Source organism: Chelonoidis abingdonii, chromosome 2, assembly GCF_003597395.2.
Source record: "Chelonoidis abingdonii isolate Lonesome George chromosome 2, CheloAbing_2.0, whole genome shotgun sequence".
Lineage (NCBI taxonomy): Eukaryota > Metazoa > Chordata > Testudines > Testudinidae > Chelonoidis > Chelonoidis abingdonii.
In genome coordinates, this window is record NC_133770.1 from 217841331 (window position 1) to 217861897 (window position 20567).

The following is a 20567-nucleotide window of genomic DNA, read 5'->3' on the forward strand; positions in this document are numbered from 1 at the left end:
CCCCATTCAACCCCCCTGTTCCCTGCCCTCTGACCACCCCGACCCCTATCCACATCCCAGTCCCTAACCACCACCCCAAACTCCCCTGCCCTCTATCCAACCCTCCCTGCTCCCTGCCCCCTTACTGTGCTGCCTGGAGCACCGGTGGCTGGCAGCGCTACAGCCGTGCCACCCAGAGGACTTGGACAGGCAGCCGCACCGCCTGGCTGGAGCCAGCCATGCCACTGTGCAGCACAGAGCACTGGGTCAGGCCACGGCTCTGCAAGAGCCCCGCTGCCCAGAGCATTATGCCGGCGGCGCCATGAGCTGAGGCTGCGGGGGAGGGGGAACAGCAGGCGAGGGGCTGGGGGCGAGCCTCCCGAGTCAGGAGCTCAAGGGCCGGGCAGGAGGGTCCTGCGGGCCAAATGTGGCCTGCGGGCCATAGTTTCCCCACCTTTGCAGATGGGGGCATGGTCACACACACTTGAGCAGTTCTGATGTTCCATCCTATAGAGATCAGTGGTACACACACACACATTCACACATACATTCATTGCAGGTGGCCCAGCAGATACACAAGCATGCAATCTTTCAGTATATAGATCATAGTATAATATTTCATCCTATTTTCCACTCCCTTCTTTCATGGCTTCTTCTCTTCTTTGATTCCCATCCATCATCTCAACAGCTTCAAAGGGGCCAAATGAAGCCCTTCCACCACTTTCTATTTTGTACTAGCTTCAGAGCTTTGTTCATCTTTAAACCTTTTTGGTCTGTGTCATTCTTCACCACATCTATCCAATGTATCTTGCCCTTGCCATTTTCTTATCTCTTCATTTTTTATTTTCTGCAGTCTTGAAATGCTGAGTATTTCCCTCAGCAAGTTCATTTCTGCAGTCAAATCTTGCATTCATTGGCTTTCCTCATATTCTCACGCTCCAATCTGTACAGCAGTATCGACACAACAGTTGTCCCATACGTGCTGGGTTTTGTTTTTATCAAAATGTCTTTACCTTCCAGATCTTGCAGTTTTCTGAATCCAGTAGTGGTTCTTTTTTTTTATGTCATCTTCACAATTCCCATTCTTCATTACTAGTCTTCCAAGGTATGCAGTTTTTTCACCTTGTTCTAATACTTTGTATCTTGAGTTATTCTCTGTAAATCCTCTTTGGTCAATGCTGTGAGGTTAATATCATCTGAAAATCTAAAATTATGCACTGTCCTTCCCCATAACGTGACTCCTCCTGTTCCATCTCTCAGAGCTACAGCTTTCAGTACCATGTAGAACAAAACTGGATATTGCATGCATCCTTGTCTCATTCCTGTTGTAGTCCTGAATCATTCCATCTGTTTCTTGTCTACTCTCACTGCACTCATCAACTTGCTGTAGATGCTTTCCATCAGCTTGAAGAATATCTGAGGGATCCCATAGTCTCATAACTTTCCTCAATCCTTTCTGCCCAATGCTATCCTGTTTGAAATCTATAAAGTTGTTGTAACAGGTTCAGTTGTGTTCTATGTACTTCTCTGTATCTGTGTTATCACAAATAGCTGATATATTGTACTTCATTCTGTTCTAAATCTGCAAGTGCCACTTCCACATACCTCTTCATTCTTCTCTGCAACTTCTTGATACATGGTTTTCCTGGCATACTCAATAGCTGATTCTTCTGAGTTCTTGCATTCACTCGTTTCCTTTTTTATAGATCAGTACTATTATCACTTCCCCCCCATTCGCTAGGCACTTGGTCTTATCAGATGTTTCTACAAGATTTATAGACAAGCCAGAAGTGCCCTTCATTAGCAGTTATCTTTGCTAGCTACCATCTCTAGATTTACCATGGTGGCTGAAGGTCCTGGGATGTGGCAGTGTTGTGCACATTCAGCTACTTGGAGCCTGTAATGAGAGTTGAGTGAGTTGCCAGGAGCAACTAGAAGCAAACCACCCTTTGTGAGTGCGGCTGTCTACTAAGCAAGGATACTACCTTTTGACCTCACCCCATAAAACCCATTCCCACAATGTGGCAGTGTTATAATTGCTAGTCATAATCATCATGGGACATTGTATTTTTATTTGGGCCTCATATATATAATAGATAATCATAATGTATTGAATATGCACAATAATGTATCCCCCAAATCTGTGCCCTTCTCTTAAGCTGCCTTAATCGCTCATTTTTTCCTACTCCAAGGGGTAGATTGGGTATCTTCACCCCTGGTTACTATCTATATTACTACCTGCGTTTTTTAACAGGAATGGGAAAGGTATGTGCCCAATGCTCATGTGACAGTGCAGAGTGCTGCTGCCATTCCACCAGATGGCCAAGGCACCTTTATATAACACCTACCAGGCTGATTCATAGTGCACTGTTTTTGCAGATATTAATCCAACTCTTGAAGATATAAAGCAGAGGCTGGGTATTGTGGAAGGGAAGAAGAACAGGGTGCGGACAGACCTTGATTCTTTTCAAAATGATCTCAATGGGATAAACAGAGGTCAGTCATTTACTTAGCACATCTACTTTATGTTATTCTGACATTGTTCAGAGTATTTACCTAGACTTGTGTGTGTGTGTTTTAGATGACATAGACAGCGTCATTACCAGTGCAAAGAACATGGTCAAAAATGCTAATGATATCACTGCTAATGTACTGGATGAACTGAACCCCATTAAAGCCGATGTGGAAAAAATAAAGGGCACCTACAGAAGCAATCAGAGTGCTGACTTGAATAAGGCTTTGACGGAAGCAAACAATTCAGGTGGGTGCTGTGCTTGCTGTTTGCTAGTGTGTGCTGTTTAATGCCTCTTAAATTTTTGTCAGAGTAACCAGGTAGACATAGTGATTATAATAATTATTATTTGTTTCTGGTGGTACCCACTGAGTGCAAGGTGCTGTACAAACATAAGAAGCATAGTCATTGCCCCAGGGAACTTATATGCTGAATTTGTTTTTAGCTCTGTAGAATTTGAGTCTGATGGAATAAAATAAAATAGAGTATGTAAAATTAACCCCATGTTATTGATGTAATAATAATAATGGCTTTGAATGGAGGTGATTTTTAAAACAATAGTGGTATGAGAACGGGGATAATTAAACCATAACAACGAAAAACATTGTGAGTTTCTGGATGGAGTATTTTATGTACGCCCAACTGCGTTGTTTGAAACACAGTGGACCAGATGTTCTGCTTATTTACAAGTGTTTTACTCCAGTATAATTGCTGGTATCAATGGAGCCACTCCTGATTTACATGAGTGTATGTGAAAAGAGAATTACAATAGCCAACTGTATGTATAGCAAATTTGGCCAACCCCTAGTATCCAAAAATCATGAGATTTTAAAAAAATAATAACTTTCGAGTTCTTTTTATTTGGCTTTTAAGCCTTTAGGCACTTGTGTCGCATTTTCAGGCTTTTCTCCACAACCATGAGGGTTAAAAACTTAGGTTTTTTTAAAAAATGAAAGCTGAGATTTTCATGTAATCTGTTTTCTCTAGGAGCAGGGATTTTAAGGAAATACCAAATATTGTGAGACTTATGATAAAACTATCAGAGTTGGCATTTTTGGCATGTGTATCTCTCCTCCTTTCCAGTCCTCCAATAATTTTTTCTCTCTCATCACAATAATAGTAAAGAAATTAACAAGCAAGCTCCCGGATCTGTTTAACAAGATTGAGAGCATCAATCAACAGCTGATGCCAATAGGCAACATATCTGAGAATGTAAACCGCATAAGAGAGCTCATTCAGCAGGCCAGAGATGCTGCAAACAAGGTCTGTCATAAAAATGACCGTGATTGCTTGACATTAGGGATTTTTGTACACAAGGTTGCTTTCAGTCCCCTCTGAAAAATATTTTGTTATAATATGTATGAAGGATACTACATAAAAATCAAACCACTACTTTAGCGAGCACTTTAGATACTGTGGTGGTGGGCACCAGAATAAAATAACAACCGTATAGTATACCTTTCCTTCTGTCCCACTCCACAATCCCTCCCCTAAGCAAGATTATCCCTACAATTCCCATTTTGGTATTCCCTCTCCTTTCAAAGGCTCCTTTTTGTGGTGACCATCTCTCCAGTGGAGGAGGGCTGGATGCTGCTCTTCGAAGCCAGTCACTACTGATCAGAACAGAGGTTCTCAAACTGGTCTGTGATTCACTGGCAATCCACAGAGAGCTGGCAGATCACATAGCGCTGCTGATGTTTGTTTCTAACTGCTATATTGCACTAAAAGGCAGCGAAATATACATTACTTTCATAGTATAATTTTTCCGTTGATTGCCACGGGATGAAGTGATCACAAATAACAGGGCAAGTGTCCATGAGACACTCTCCATTAAGATGTGGTCCACACTGAAAAAGATTTTGCTCAGATCTAGGCCTGGAGAGAACTCCTCAAGAGTACTGGTATTGTATGTCTTTATTAGCTACATGTTACAGTACCTGACAGGCAGTGAAGCTAAGGGGCTGAGCAAAGGGCCTGAGTTCTAGGGCTTGAGCAAAGCACTGAGACCAAAATTTCAACTCGGGTGTCTATAAAGTGAGGCATTTGTATCCATGGGTAGGCATTTGAATAAGAGGCCTGGTTTTCAGAGGTGTTGAGCACCGACAGCTCCATTTGACCTGGACTCTTTGTTGCCTTGGCTGTAAAATGGGAATAATAATTACAATACAAAGGTGTTGTGGGGACTGAATAGTTAGTGTCTGAAGATATAAAGTGCTGCGTAAGTACTAAGTAATAGCAGAGTAGTACCTACACTTGTGTATAATTGTGTTGGCTTAGAGTGACATCTTGCAGTGTTGTGACAATCCATGTCTAAGTGGGTACATTATGGCCACCTAGGCTGTTAGTCATAGGTCACTTAGCACAGACACAAACCAGTGTTGTTAGGGAGGTGATGCCTTTTTTAATTTAAAGGTAGAAATGTTTAACCTATTGTATTTGTTTTTCTTGGTAGGTTGCTATTCCCATGAGGTTCAATGGTCGTTCTGGGGTAGAGGTTCGACCTCCAAGTGATCTTGAGGATTTGAGAGGCTATACTTCCCTTTCTTTTTTTCTCCAAAGACCTCTGCCAAGACAAGAGAGCTTGCAACAGACTTCAAATATGTTTGTAATGTACCTGGGCAATAAGGATGTAGGTATTTCTTTTGATTTACTCCAATACTTTGAACAGAAAATGCATTTTGGAGCATGAACGGATGTCAATGCAGATAATTTCCATTAGCTTAATTTTTTTATGTGTAGGAATACATTTATTGGGAAGAAATAGCCCTTTCCTCCACTGGACACATAACTGTTTGGGCAAATATGTGTTTCCCCTGTCTTGCTGTTCTTCCTTAAAAGTTATTTCCCAATAATGGATGCCACCAGTTAATCTTGACAGTGACCCTAACTTGCAACCATGGACTTCATTGTAAAAATGTTTGCTTCGGGCTTCCTGTGTGTTTGTATTGCCCCTAGCACTATGGGACCCTGATCCTGTTCCAGGCCTCTGAGTGTTACTGCAGTGTAACTAATAACAAACCTTTTCTTAATTAGGTTTATAAATCGTTCTCTTCTTTAAAATTTAGTCCCTTACCTCTTTATTTTCCCTCTCCTGCATATGCAAAACAATAAATTCTTGCTCATGCACTCCCATTTGCACAAATACCTAGCACAATTTCCCAATTTTCCCATGTATGTAGGTACCACCTGTCAGTTTGTATGCTCAATTACCCATCTGCACGTGCATTCACTATAAATGTGGATATGCAATTTAAGTGCACTTATTCCACACTAGATTTTATCTTCCTGATTAAATCTCAGGAAAAACTTCCTAACTGTAAAAATAGTAGAACAATGGAACAGACTGCCTACAGAGGTCATGGAAGGTCCTTCACTGGAGGCTTTCAAAAGGAGGCTTGATAGCCATCAGTTTTGGATGATTTAGACACAACAAATTCTGCATCTTGTCAGGGAGGTAGACTAGACAACCCTTGCGGTCCCTTCTAACCCAATGGTTCTGTGATTCTAGTCTTTCAGAATGTTTGGCCTATGATGGCTTTGATTGAGGTTTATTGAAATACTCTGTATGGAAGAAATAAAATGGTAATTGTTTGGAAGATTGTTGCTTCCAGGGATCTCAATAGGAGCAATTGGACTTAATATTGTTTCTTCCATTTTACTTATCTCACAGAGGCATTGTGAGACTAAAGTAATTAGTATGTGCATAGTGTTTTGATAACCTCAGATGGAAAGCACTACAAAAGTAGAAAGAATTTTTATTGGTAAGTAATATTTTTGTTATAATAATAAAAGAAAAAGTTGTGTTTGGACCCCATTCAATCCAAGTGCATACAACTCATAAAATGATTTGAAATTATTAATTATTATTATTATTATTATAGAAACAGAGCTGCCAATGAAGCTACAAAATATCCATCCCAAATTAGTAAACTGAAAAAAGTTTCTAAATGGAAAGATTGCTACAGTAGGAGGATAGCTTTCCAGCTTTCAAAGCATTGTAGTGTCCCTGAAGTAATCCTACTATGTTTTACCAGCTCTAGTATCAATCATTCATTGATAGTTGATTTGCTCTTCTATTTTTAGGCGTCCAAGGACTACATTGGTATGGCTGTGAGAAATGGTCGTCTAATTTGTGTTTATAACCTGGGAGGCAATGAAGCCGAAATAGAAGTGGACCCATCAGTGACTGAGAGTAACACTGAGGAAGCTACTTTGGATCGGGTGAAGTTTGAAAGGTACGAGACTCTTAAAATACAACCCGCTCTCTCCCTTTTTTCTGTATCATATTTAGATGTTACTTTATTAATAAAATGTGCTATTCCTTTACTTTTTCCCTTTGTTTTTAGGATTTACCAGTATGCAAAGTTGAGTTACGTTAAAGCAGCCACCTCAGACAAAAAGACTTTTGACAGTAGCAGTGGGAGCAGTCACACACTCCTAAATCTGGATCCCAACAGTGTTGTCTTTTATGTGGGAGGATACCCGCTAGATTTTCAGGTAAATAGAAATATAATTCTGGCCTACAAAGGTTTTTAATCATCATAACTACGGAATTTTTAACCATTGAGTATTCTATAGCTAACACTTTTGATTATTTATACCTGTAGTTTAAACAATATCATTTATTTGCAATACATTTTAATAGCTACAGCATTACTATTTTCATGTCTGTGTAAACATTATTAAATTGATGTTGATGTTTTGGTTGGGGTATTTTTATGGCTTTTATTTTTTGCAGCCTCCCAGTGCACTAGACTATGATCATTACCAAGGCTGCATTGAATTAGACAACCTAAATGAGAATGTTATTAGCCTGTACAACTTCAAGAGGACATTTAATCTCAATACCACTGAAGTGGAGCCATGCAGTAGGTAAGAAATAAATACAGCAAGTGTCTTACATTAAGAAATTGAAAAAGCTTTATCACTGATAAATTAAAATTAACTGTATTTCCTGTTCATGTGACCACTTTAACATCAGGGAAAATTACCACTTAATAAAGCATTCACACCCACAGTAACTTCAGTTCCCGTGCCCTGCCACCCAAATATTCTAATAACTAGACACACACGCGAATGCCTCAGCTCCACAGCATCCAATATTTGTCTTCTTTATAGCCTAAAATTACATTAAAAAGAAACATCTGGTCACTAAAACATTTTAAATAAGATTTTTTCTTCTCTAGAAACCATATCTTAATCTCACTGAGGTTAATGAGAAATTGACTTCAGTGGGGTCAGGATTTGGCATTACTAGAATCTGGTCACCCCTGTTACTGAATATTTTGTTTTAGGCTTTTTAAAAAAATCACATTTATTGTGGTTCTTGTTATGTCCATGTGGTAGCAGTTATTTGGTCCCATATATTCTGTTTTGTGATGTTTCATTGCTACAGATATAAAGCAGAGTCTGACCAAAACTATTTTGAAGGCACAGGCTATGCACTTGTCACAGCTAGAGAAGCAAATTTTCTTCATTTGTACTATGAACAGGAAATTCAAACTACTGCAGATGAAGGCTTGGTGTTTTTTGCAGAAAACCAGGTAACTAATGGAGTAATTCTTTTGAGTACTATGTATACTTCTTATAATAATTTGAAAACTGAAATTAATCGAGAAAGTGCTCAGAATAATAGCTCTGAAAACTACCATAGCCAGCTGTGAGATGGATCAATAAATTCTGTCCTATGTTTTATTACTATTGAGTATTAATTATAACACTATTTAGAAACAGATATTTAAAGAACAGATGCTGATTATAGCACTGAACAGAGAGTGTGAGGTACTGTATGGTGAAGAATTGCCCCATTACTCACTCGAATGATGGCATCTCCAGCTTAGAAGAAACAGGCTCAGAGGGAGGATTGTTGGTGGCAATGTTGTGATGAGCTGACACATTTTAAAGAAGGCCATTCTTGAGGCAATCAAAGCTTTGTCTTGCTTTCAAGAGGAAATTACTATGGTAATGTGCATCCCTGAAATGCCCCATACAAATAGAAGGTGAAGAATAATTTGTAAGGATCAAATCATCTCACTCCGACCAGAGCCACTGAGGTAGTGAGAGGTAGTTTGGAAATGGAGGATGGAATAATAGTATTAATGAAAATGCAATAGATGGGCTGCAGTTACGCTGCTTTGACCCTGTATTTGGCTCTGAAAGAGACCCCCCCAAAAAAGTAAGGAAAATACATTGTTGTTATCCATCATGTTACAGATAAATGGCATTTTGGTAATGTAAACCTTCCTTTAAAAGGACTCTGTATACATTTTTCCTTTTCATCAAACCAGTTATTTTTGTGATATCGGTACATGACGAAGGGAATTGTGTAACCCAAAAAAATGTAATAGTCATTTGTGCCTACCTTTCAAAATTATAGCCCAAATTCTGCTCCCAGTTACTCCAGTTGAACCCATTAACTCCAATGGAGTTGCACCAGTGTAAATGAGAGGAAAATTTGGCCCGATACTGGCATCTGAGATGAGTGCTTTTTTGATTTAGGTAATGTGATTAGAGCTGATTGGAAAAATTCCAACAAAACATAATTTCACTAGCAGTTGCCAATTCTGCAAAATCTGAAAGTTTTGCAGAGATAATTTGGTTTTGCCAAAGTTCCAGTGGAAACCCACCTGGTTTCCTGCAGTTTGCCCTACAGCCTCCTTGACAGCTTACCTCCCAGTCAGCTGAGAGCCTGGGCTTCCAGGATCCACAGCTCCGGGGCTGAATTCTATTTCTTTGGAGAATTTTAAAATTTGCCGAGTTTGTTCCAGACTAGAACAAAACCTAATTTCAAAATATTGAAATCCCACACACCAGATGTAATTATCTTTCTCTGCACAACTCTAGTTCTGATAAATAACAGAGCAAGGGGAAACTTAGAGTATAGGTGATGATTCCTATAAACTTTGAGGCTTCAGGTAATCTGTTAGGTGCTAGAACTAATGATAAAATTGCCTGTTGTATTACTTATCTAATAAGAATGCTATATACATATTTGATATGTTTGTTAATATAATAAATCATTGCCTTATTGCTATAATAAAATTCACTAAACTCTGAAATAAAAAATGGATGCTATCAAAATTTTGTGGAATTATGATGGTATTTTTTGAGTTGATTCATTTTCATGAGTTTGAGTTAATTATATTTATCATTAAGAGTAAATTCTAGAATGTTTCGTATTATCTTTTCTTTTTGCAAAAACTTTCTTGTTATTATTTACTGTCCTGGGAAGCAGTGTGGCCCAGAGGACAGAGCACTGGACTGGGATTCAGGAGATCCTGGGTTCTGTTTCTAGCTCTGCCATAGGCCTGCTGCGTGACCTTGGGCAAGTCACTTAACTGCCCCATGCCTCAGTTTCTCCATCTGTAAACACCTGCTCTGTAAAGCACTTTGAGATCTACTAATGAAAAGTTCTGTATAAGAGTAGTATTATTATTATTTAACTTTATTAAAGTAATTCACAAGACAGTAAAAATACATATGATATATTACACAGTGGGGTTTTTTTCCTTATTGCAGGATCATTTCATTAGTTTGAATATTGAAAATGGCCATCTGGTGTTCAGATACAAACTTGACTCTCAACCTCCAAAGGAAATAGCAAGCAATAATGCAGTTGTAAACGATGGAACATATAAGCAAGTATGTCATTTAAACAAGTGATATATTTTATTAAAAGTATCATGAACTTCTGAAAATATATAAATCATAGTGAGTGAAGCTACACATCCTATTTCAAATTCTTCTGACTGTGAAGTTTTGCCTTTCTTTTTAGATGATTAGACTAGAAAAACACTAGCTGATGTTTGCAACTCATATGGAAATTAATCTTTACACTGCCTAATATCATGTATTTCTGAGGGAAAACTATTCCTGGCAGAATAACCACTCAAACAACTTGCCCTCTTGCAAGTGTATTGCTTTAATTAGGATTATAATATTGATTGTAAATACCAACATTATTTTAATGTTTAGTTTGGTATTTTTATCTGAACTGTTTTAAGAAAAAACTTTTAGCTGACCTTTATGCAACTGCTTTTTTTAATCTGATCAGCTTAAAAGCAGTCCAGCTATTTTGTGGAGCTATTTATATGAAGTCTGCTATGAAACATAATCAGATCTCTTTCTTGATGTTTATTTTGGCCAAAAGTACAGTTAAACTGTACTGTTAAAATAGATTTTTCAACAATAAGAAAATGTGACTGAAAAGTTAAAATAACAACGGTGTATGTGTTTATGCATGTATAACTTAGAGCTTGAGAAATATTACAGATAATTATTTGTGAACATATGTTCAAACTTTTAAACGATTTCGCTTGTCTGTGTCACTTTTTTGTTCAGCTTTCCTTTGATATTTTAACAACTATGTTTACTGGCAGGAATATATGCCTAAACAGCATATTTTAGGAGAATATTGCAGAACATTCACAAAAGGCACATCTTGAATTCATATACATGAGTACTTATGCCAGAAACCTAATTCTAAAAGTCACACTCATCCAGTCAAGATGTAACCTATGTGTCCAATCAAAACAGCTCAATTTTGACTTACAAATATAAAAGCCAAAAGCAGTACACCCAGTGAACCAGCTGTAAGCAGTCGGTAGGCAGGGATATGTTTGCATAGAATACGAATGGAATTTCAAACATCATATTAATTTGTAGAAATCACAACCTGTTTGTAGACAATTTGCTCACAAACGAGGGCTAAATTTGATGAATAACTTGTTACTGTGAATAGTTCATGCAGCTTTTGTGTGTGTAGGTGTGTGTAAATGCACTGAGAAAGGAGTGGCTAACTCAAGTTCTGATTGTAGCTGGAAAAACTGCAGAGACCTGAACTTATTAGTAAAATGAAACAGAACACGTTTGCTAATTAAGAAACTTAGCACCTGATTTTCAATGGTGCCAGTCACTCACGCTCAGAACTTCATGAGTTAGAGTGATTCCAAACCATGTAAGTATTCAGTTTTGCCGCACAACTTTATGTGCCATACTCGCTAGAGGGCAGTGGGTTCCAGTGGCTAGGAATGGAAGATATGAGATCTGTGTTCTGCTTCCTTTCTGCCACTGATTCACTGTGTAAACTTAGAAAAGTCACATCACCTTTTAACCTCACCTCAGTCTCTTTTGCTGTAAAATAGGCATAATGATACTTACTCTTGTTTCAAAAGTGCTTTGAGAGTTGCAGATAGAATGCATAATCTAAGTACTAAGTATGATTATATCTATTCATTGCTAGACCACTCATGCACAAAAATCTGCATACATACTTCATTTAAGCATTTGTTACTTACAAAATTTAGAGTAAATCCACTTGAAGCAATCCAGTTACTCTGTATTTAAACTGGTGTAAATCAGAACAAAATTAGACCATTTGTATTATGCTACGTTTGCACATTTTGATGAGCTAAATTATTCTTGTTTATTTTGTGTGCACTAATTCTCACTATCTGTCCATTTCAGATTAAAATATACATCTCTAGTAGACAAAAATCAGTTGTGATTAGTCCTTGGATTAAAGCCAACATCAGTGTCTTTAAGTTCACCACATACTATCTGGGTGGAATTCCATCTTCTCTGCGGGAACGGTGAGTTACTATTTTAAAAAGTCAGCAGGTCCAACCTTTCTGTAGGGTACACGCTCAAACCTCCCACTGACATCAGTAGAAGATTTTGGTGAGTATCCTATGGGAGGACTGGGCTCAGATTCTGTATGTTGTATGTGATGTGTAAATATATGTCAAAATCTGTGAGTTGTGGAAAATCATCTGGCTCTTTGTTAGTTAAGATATGCTCTAGAGGCAGGACTTGACAGTGAAAATTTGTGTGCAGTAAGGATTCATCTTGGAATCTGCTATTTTATTTTTCTATTTCATATCATTCTATTGACTGTTGTACTATTCTGTGATTAGGGTAACAAATTACTTTTTTCTCTCTGAAACCAGCTTTAATATCTCCACATCTCCATTCCGTGGTTGCATGAAGAATGTGAAAAACCCCATCACTGCATCTGTTACTTTTACTGAGACCATTGGTGTCAGTAGGAAGTGTTCCGATGACTGGAAGGTAATTTGCAAAGTTGCTTTTAGTATGTTTGTTTTTCACAAATTGATAGAAGGAACGGTTAAATCATCTAATCTGACTTCCTTTATATCACAGGCCATTAACTTTCACCCACCCTTGTGTTTGGCTAAAGTATAACTTCCAAAAAGACATCCAGTCTTAATTTGAAGACATCAAGAAATGGAGAGTCCACCACTTCACTTGGTAGTTGGTTCCAATGACTGATCACCTTCACTGTTAAAAATTTGTGTTGTATTTCTAATTTGAATTTGTCTGACTTCAAGTTCCAGCCATTGATTCTTGTTATCCTTTCTCTGCTAGATTAAGGAGCCCTTTTTAGGACCCAGTATTTTTTCCCTGTGAAGGTACTTATACACTGTACAATCAAGTCTCCTTTCAATCTTCTTTTTGATAAGTTAAACAGATTGAGCTTTTTTATTCTCTTGCTGTAAGGCATTTTCTCAAGCTCTTGAATCATCTTTACCGTTCTTTCCTGCACCCTTTCCAACTTTTCAGCATTTTTTTTAAATGTGGACACCTCCTTACCCCTCCTCATTACCGCCCCGTTTATACAACCCAGGATCACATTAGCCCTATTCGCCACAGCATCATATTGGGAGGGCATGCTCAATTGTTTGTCTACTGTGACCCCTAAAATCCTTTTCATTGTCACTGCTTTCCAGGATGCAGCCCTCCATTTTTAGTCATGGCTTGTGTTCCTTGTTCCTGAATGTCTAACTTACCAAGCTACCCTGGTCGCTATGTATGACTGTTATGTCCTCGTGATTATTTTCCACTCTGCCAATCTTTGTGTCATCTGCAAATATTATCAGCAATGATTTTTATAGTTGCTTCCAAATCATTGATGAAATTGTTGAACAGTGTTGGGCCTACTAGTATTGAACTTTACGGAACCCCCACTAGAAACACCTTGTAGAGGTGCAAACTCACCTCTGCAGCGCTTCCTGCTGGTGACTTCTGGGAATTAGCTCATTCCAGCTCCGGAGCACCCTCTGCAGACTGATGATCCCCCTGCCCTCTGGCCCCATGTACCTCCCAGACCCAGTGCCCCAACTGGGTGCTGCCCCCCCCAGCAGTACCCTCACAATTCTGGGTCTCCCTCTACCAGGGGAACCTCCACCCACTATCCCCACTTCGCCTCAGAATATGGCTACTGCCAATCACCATCTAGCCCCCGCGCCCTGGGGCAGCCTGCAGTGTATGCACCACTCATCACTGGCAAAGGGGGGTTTGAACCTGCTGCCTTTGCCTACCCTTGGCTACCCCTCTATAGCCCCAGTACCTGTCCTGGCTTTTATCAAGGCCTGCACCCTAGGGGTTCTCCAAGCTGGAGCTCCCCAGCTCCTCTAGCCTTTCCCCAGCCCTGCTCCACTCTAGGTACCTTTCCCAGCTTCTAAGCAGCCAGGCCCTTCTCCCTCAACAAACAGAGGGAAACATCCTGTCTGCCCTGGCTTCCCTGCCTTTATATGGCCAGCTGAGTCTGTTTAGGGCATGGCCCCAGCTGCAGCCACTTCCCCCCGTCAGCCCAGCCTTAAACCTGCTTTCTCCAGCCAGAACCCCCTCCCAGGGCTGTTTTTAACCCCTCTGGAACTGAGCTGGGTGACCACCTCACTACACACCCCACACTCAATGATGATTCCCCTTTGACAACTACTTTTTGAGATGTCAGCCAGTTCTTAATCCATTTAACCTGTGATATTGCATAGTTCTAAATTTTCACTCAGAATGTCAGATGTACTAAGTCAAATGACTTACAAAAGTCTAAATATATTACATCTATGCAATTATCTTTATCAATCAAACTTGTAATCTCATCAAAGCATGGAATCTGGTTTGTTTGATCAGACTTTCGTTTCCATAAAATCATATTGATTGTCCTTAATTGTATTCCTGTACTTCAATTATTTATCAGTTGAATCGTGTATCAGCTTGTCCACTGTTCTGCCTAGGTCCGATGTCAGGCTAACCAGTCTATAGTTACTCAGATCATACCGCTTGCCATTTTTGAATACTGGCACAGTGTTAGCACTCTTCTAGTCTTCTAGCATTTCTTCAGATTCTCAAGTTGTGAACTTTTAGCAACTGACATTCTTAAATAATCTTGAAAAATGAGACTAGTGGACAAGTAGCTGTCTCTACTTTGAGGAACGTATTGGGTGATATTAATTGTGTATGGGGTCTGCATAGGTAGTCATCTCTTACTTCCTTTTCCTACTCCTGATGGATCCTCTGACTTTTTGTCCGCATCCTATGGCTGTTACAACTTCATACGTGCAAATCCATCCCCAGAGCCCTTTGCTGCCACCACTATTCTCCTTGGTGCAGCTATCTGGGTGGGACTGCCTTTCAATTCTGTGAATGCCACTTGGTTTATTCATGGTAGCCACTTCCTGTTGAAAGACTGTTGTCACTTCTCCTCCTCCCTTTCCGCTGAGGTTGAGTCTGCTGCCACTACAGCACTCTTGGCCTCACTGCCTAATGGATGAATGAAAGAGATTCAAATCTGACTGTACTCATTCCAGTTCAAAGTTCATTCAGGTGGACACCGATCCTGCCTGCCTACTTTTGTCTTTGAATGTAAAATCAGCTGGCCTTTTCTGATAACACAGACAGTAAACAGAGCAGAGCGTGTATTATACTAAATGGGCCTCAGTTTACTTACACTGGTTCAAATCAAGATTGATTCCATGGATGCCAACAAAGTGTGTATACTTGTTCTGTACTTGGAAACTCAGGTACCATACTCTCAATTTGTCTATTATATATTTTCAGTTAGAGTCCATTCATGTGTATATTAGCTTGAATAAAAGAATGAGAGACCAATTTCATAACTTAATTTAGGCAGTCCAGTAAAAAAAGTGATAGTTGAAAACCTAATTCATCATCTCTTTGCCTTTTAGCTTGTGAGATCTGCAACTTTCTCCAAGAACGGAATACTGGATTTGAATGATGAGGGTTTCCCATTTCCCAGCAATTTCCAAGTCGGATTTGGCTTTCGTGCATTGGCACCCAGTGGAACGTTATTAAATTACAATATATTGGTATGAAATATTCATTTTTGTTTCTGGATAAGAAAACTCATGTCTGTTTGGGACAGGAACATTTTTCAAAATCTCAATTTCTTGCAGAATGGGAAAACTTTTTCCTGCCCAATTTTACTCACAATAAGATCTGGCAAAAAAAAAATTGAGTTTTGAAATTTTTCATTGAAAAGAATAGACCTTTTGTGGTGGAAATTGTCCCTTAAAACAGTGGTTCTCAACCTTTACAGGAGGCTGATTTGTCTTGTGTATTCCAAGTTTCACCTCGCTTAAAAACTACTAGCTCACAAAGTCAGAAATAAAAATATGAAAGTATCACAGCACACTATTATTGAAAAATTGCTTACTTTCTTATTTTTACCATAAAATTGTAAAATAAATCATGACCCCCAGGTTGAGAAACACTGATATAGTACATAGAGCAGTATAAACAAGTAAATGTCTGTATGAAATTTTAGTTTGTACTGACTTCACTAATGGCTTTCATGTAGGCTGTTGTAGTACTAGACAAATATCTAGGTGAATTGATGTACCCCCAGGAAGACCTCTGTGTATCCCCAGGGGTACATGTGCCCCCTGGTTGAGAACCACTGCCTTAAAATGTTCCCATTTTCCAACCATGACTGCACAGCACTCCGACAGTGTGGGTAAACTTAGGTACAGAGAGATTAAATGACTTGCTTGTTAATATGAAGTGGCAGAGAGAAGTGACTCCATTGGAGGGACAGCGTGTGGAAGAAGTTCCTCTGTGCTTGTGCTTCTGGAGGAAACAATGGCATTAGGTGGGTGGGGAGTTTAATCCCTACCTCTGGTAAAAGTCAATTAAAATATGTTTAATAACTTTTATATCTTTTTTTATTTTTTTGCATCCCGAAGTCTGGAATAGGCAGGGAGAATCGTAGAATCATAGACTTTAAGGGCAGAAGGGACCATTATGATCTTCTAGTCTGACCTCCTGCAGAACACAGGCCACAGAATCTCACCCATCCACTCCTGTATCAAACCCCTAACCTATGTCTGAGCTATTGAAGTCCTCAAATTGTGGTTTAAAGACTTCAAGGTGCAGAGAATCCTCCAGCAAGTGACCCTTGCCCCACACTGCAGAGGGTTCATGGTGATATCAGGCGAAAAACCCTCAGGGCCTCTGCTAATCTGCCCTGGAGGAAAATTCCTTCCCAATCCCAAATATGGCAATCAGCTAAACCCTGAGCATGTGGGCAAGAATCACCAGCCAGACAACCAGGAAAGAATTCTCTGTAGTAACTCAGATCCCACCCCATCTAACATCCCATCAGAGGCCATTGGGCATATTTACCACTAATAGTCAAGATCAATTAATTGCCAAAATTAAGCTATCCCATCATACCATCCCCTCCATAAACTTAACAAGCTTAGTCTTGAAGCCAGATGTGTCTTTTGCCCCCACAGCTCCCCTTGGAAGGCTGTTCCAGAACTTCACTCCTCTGATGGTTAGAAACCTTTATCTCTTCCCTTCTCTAGGAGCTGTGTTAGTTGCAGGGGCTCTGGAGTAGTATGATTTGGGAGATTAGCCTGAGAGAAGTAGTTTTTGGGGTGGCCCAGAACAGTTTTGTGGGAAGGAAGTTTTCCTCCCACAGAGCCATGTTGGATTCCAAGAACTCTTGGGAGCAATGCACACTGCCATCCTAACTTACCATTGGGAATTGGGTTCATGGTGATATCAGGAAAACCTGAAGCTGCTTATAATGATAACTTTATAGGATTATTTTATTTTTTTAGTCTTATATGCTTAGCATCTTTCTGAGAGACGGCTTTGTAATCGTAAAGATGACAGATGAGGAAAAACAATCCAGCAAGAAATATGAAGATGGTTCAATGCATTATGTGTCAGTAATCAAAGATGACAACATGTAAGTCCAGTTCTGTGTTTGGTTTTTGAATGGACTGCAAGCCTTGGTTAGAAAGAGAAGATTGTAGAATGTTTGCTTGACTTGATGTTTGGTTATAAAACGGTACAGAGTTAAAACTAAATTCTGAATCGTGGTCGCAGTGGATATGGACATTCTGAAGCACCGGAAGATCCTTGGTCTGCATATTTGCATGTCAGTACCTACTGAGTTCCAGTTCAGCTCCTGAACTTCACAGCAACACTGGTAGTCTGAGCTTTCAAAACAAAAGGCTTGAATCTGCTTTTCTGTGCGCTAAGTGTCTTTCTCTGTGGTTGGGCAAGACATAGCTTTGGACAGCTTCTCACACTCATAGTCTTCGCATCTTTGAGTGTAAATTGCAAACCTATCTAGTGCAGCTGTTTTACAGGCTTGAGGAGGAAGCGCAATAGCTCTCCTAATTTTCTCAATATTGATCTGATATATAGATTAGAGACAATTTACTAAAATGTATCCAATTTACTGAAAATTAGATGACTTCTAAAACACACTGGTCTCTATAGGGTTATATAAAAACTTGTGCTGGCTAAAAAAGAAGGGTTTGAAAGATAGCCTGTAATTGTATTAAAGCCTTGGGCTAGTGATAAAGTTCAGAGTTTTTCTGTAGAAGCAGTGTCCAACTTGTCAAATTCTGTTTCCTTTTGGCATAAGGGGTAGAATCCTGGCTTCACTGAAGTCAATGGAAGTTGTGCTGTTGACTTCACTGAGGCCAAGATCTCACCCAAAGAATGTAAGGCTACGTTCTGCTTTCATTATAACTGTACTGCACCATTTTAAATATGGTTAAGTCAATGAACTAGTACTGGCATAAAACCCAGGAAATGATAGGAGAGCAAGCCTGTAAACGCCATCAGAATTAAAATGTAACTGGAAGGCATGTGTGTGTCAGATCTTTCTTTAAAAAAAAATCATTTAGCTGGTAGTGTGTTTTTCCTAAATTTTTCACACTTATTTGTATTCATCTTGTTTCAGGGTCAGGCTGCTGGTTGATGACTTGCCTGTGTCAATGGCTGTTGAACCTCAAGGAATGTCTAAAAAATTAAGTTATTCTATAAGATTGGGTGGGGATGATTTTGAAGGCTGCATCTCCAATGTCTTTATACAAAGGTACTTAACTTGGGAATATTTGCAGTTGCAGACGTTGGGGTAAAGAGAGAAATGACCTGTTTTCCTTTATGAGTAATTCGAATTTCTTCTCAATAATTTGCATTTCTTCTAGATACATGAAACCTTCCTGAATGCATAACCTTGTTGCACAACAAATCAATTCTTGTATTTGACCAATTCATCACTTTTGTAAGATTTAATGGAGTTGGATCTTTTGATATTTTGGAAGATCACTCTGAATTGTATTCCTTCACTAGAAGTTTGATTTAAAAGCATCATTATATTGGAATGATATAATGGATGCAAGGCCCAAAATTTTCAAACACCTGTGCCTAAATTATACTCATCAAAAATACATGTGCAGCCAGATAATTGCATGAGCAAGAAATCTTTGCATATGCAAAACAAATAATTACATCAACATATGGGGGTACTTGTAAAAAGATCCGATTGCTGATTTATGTTACCCATTTGTTATTCAGTTTTTTCCCTCCACGTCCACCTGGTGGTAGATACATCTTTGCAAGCCCAATTTAGAAGAGAAATTTCTCCTTAAATGTTTTCTTTCATTAGGTTAATTCCTAACACAGGTATTCTCCCAGCTGGGGCCTGCTTGTTTCCACTGACTATTGAGTGTCTAGATTTGCGTGAGTGTGTGTGCGGTTTCACAAAAATTATGATGTATTTTTGGTTTGTATATATCTTCATTAAATCTTTGCCTTAGCATTGTGAAGTTGTGCAAAGTGTATACTAACCTCCCCATCCATCTGTGATCTATCAGAATTGGAGAGATTCCTTTATCCTTATAACCTACATAGAGTATGTGTACATTTATTCTCATTGACTTAGCCTTCGCACAAAGAAGATTGGTATAAGAGTGTTTCTGGCAACAGGGCAGAGTTGCGCAGTAACAAACTGATAGCTTTTTAGCCCTCACACTTCGGGATCCAGTTGAGTGGGAATGTGGCTGATTTAGCAAGACTGTAGGTTTGACTTGACCAATCTTCTTCTATCATTAATCAGCAAAACCTCTTAATCTAGTCCAGAAGGTCTGACACTGCCAGGGTTACTGTATTCTAGCTCCCTTTTCTCAATGGCAACAGCATTTTTTCAAGTAAGTAGTTTTTGGTAGGCTCCTAAATTCAGTCGAGGATGCAACAGCAGTGGCTTACCTCAGTAGTATGGCTGTAGCAAAGGTGGGATGTTTCAGGCAAGAGTTACAAACTCCTTTCATTTTTCACAAACTTTCCACCCAATAGGTCATGCGGCATCTTCAAGGATTTTTTCCCTCCCAAAGGAAGCAGCTGATACTTTTATTTAGGCTTGGCCTGCTAAAACTGCCAGAGGTACAGCACTGAATGCTATATGCCACCTACTGAATAAGTGGTTGGGATTTCCTGGTGACATCACATGCTAATACAAAATATATGAGTTCTTATGACAGTAATTCTGGATGAGCCTGTGCCAAGAGTTTAGGATCACTAATATAAATCATACTATTGTAACAGGTGAAAATCGTAGATGTCCCTTGAACAGACTGTAATTGAGAGTAGATCTATCTCATAAGGCTATATGTCCAAACAATGCAGGTCTAGAATACATGGTGGTTTTCATTAAAGAATAGGGTTGCTAAAGGGTGGTCTCCTATAGCACTCATTGCTCATTTTCATTCCTCATGTTTATTCCTCATTCTAGGACAGGTCAGCTCCCTCACGTTCAAAATCTAGTCAATTATACTGAGAAGACTGGTGTATCCGTGGGAGCCTGCAGGATATACAAGTCACTCCAGCCAATGCTGCTGAAAGAATTAGCAGATCCTAACAGCTCTAAGATTTTCAAGGTAGGTTTATGTTTATTATAACTCCAATCCACACTGATTCTCAGGCTTAAGCTCCACCAACATGAGCTGGCAGGATT

The 20567-nt window shown here is 39.3% G+C and overlaps 1 protein-coding gene across 1 annotated transcript in view; it reads left to right on the plus strand.

The window, feature by feature from the left end:
* LAMA3 (laminin subunit alpha 3) overlaps positions 1 to 20567 on the plus strand; it is a 181878-nt gene that overhangs the window by 153388 nt on the left and 7923 nt on the right. The window contains exons 54-68 of the mRNA XM_075062974.1: positions 2359 to 2475; positions 2561 to 2740; positions 3612 to 3754; positions 4944 to 5120; positions 6575 to 6726; positions 6838 to 6988; positions 7230 to 7363; positions 7887 to 8034; positions 10010 to 10132; positions 11957 to 12081; positions 12439 to 12559; positions 15478 to 15618; positions 17377 to 17507; positions 18516 to 18650; positions 20346 to 20490. Coding sequence (XP_074919075.1) covers positions 2359 to 2475; positions 2561 to 2740; positions 3612 to 3754; positions 4944 to 5120; positions 6575 to 6726; positions 6838 to 6988; positions 7230 to 7363; positions 7887 to 8034; positions 10010 to 10132; positions 11957 to 12081; positions 12439 to 12559; positions 15478 to 15618; positions 17377 to 17507; positions 18516 to 18650; positions 20346 to 20490 — 2123 coding nt within the window. The remainder of the gene's footprint in view (positions 1 to 2358; positions 2476 to 2560; positions 2741 to 3611; positions 3755 to 4943; positions 5121 to 6574; positions 6727 to 6837; positions 6989 to 7229; positions 7364 to 7886; positions 8035 to 10009; positions 10133 to 11956; positions 12082 to 12438; positions 12560 to 15477; positions 15619 to 17376; positions 17508 to 18515; positions 18651 to 20345; positions 20491 to 20567) is intronic.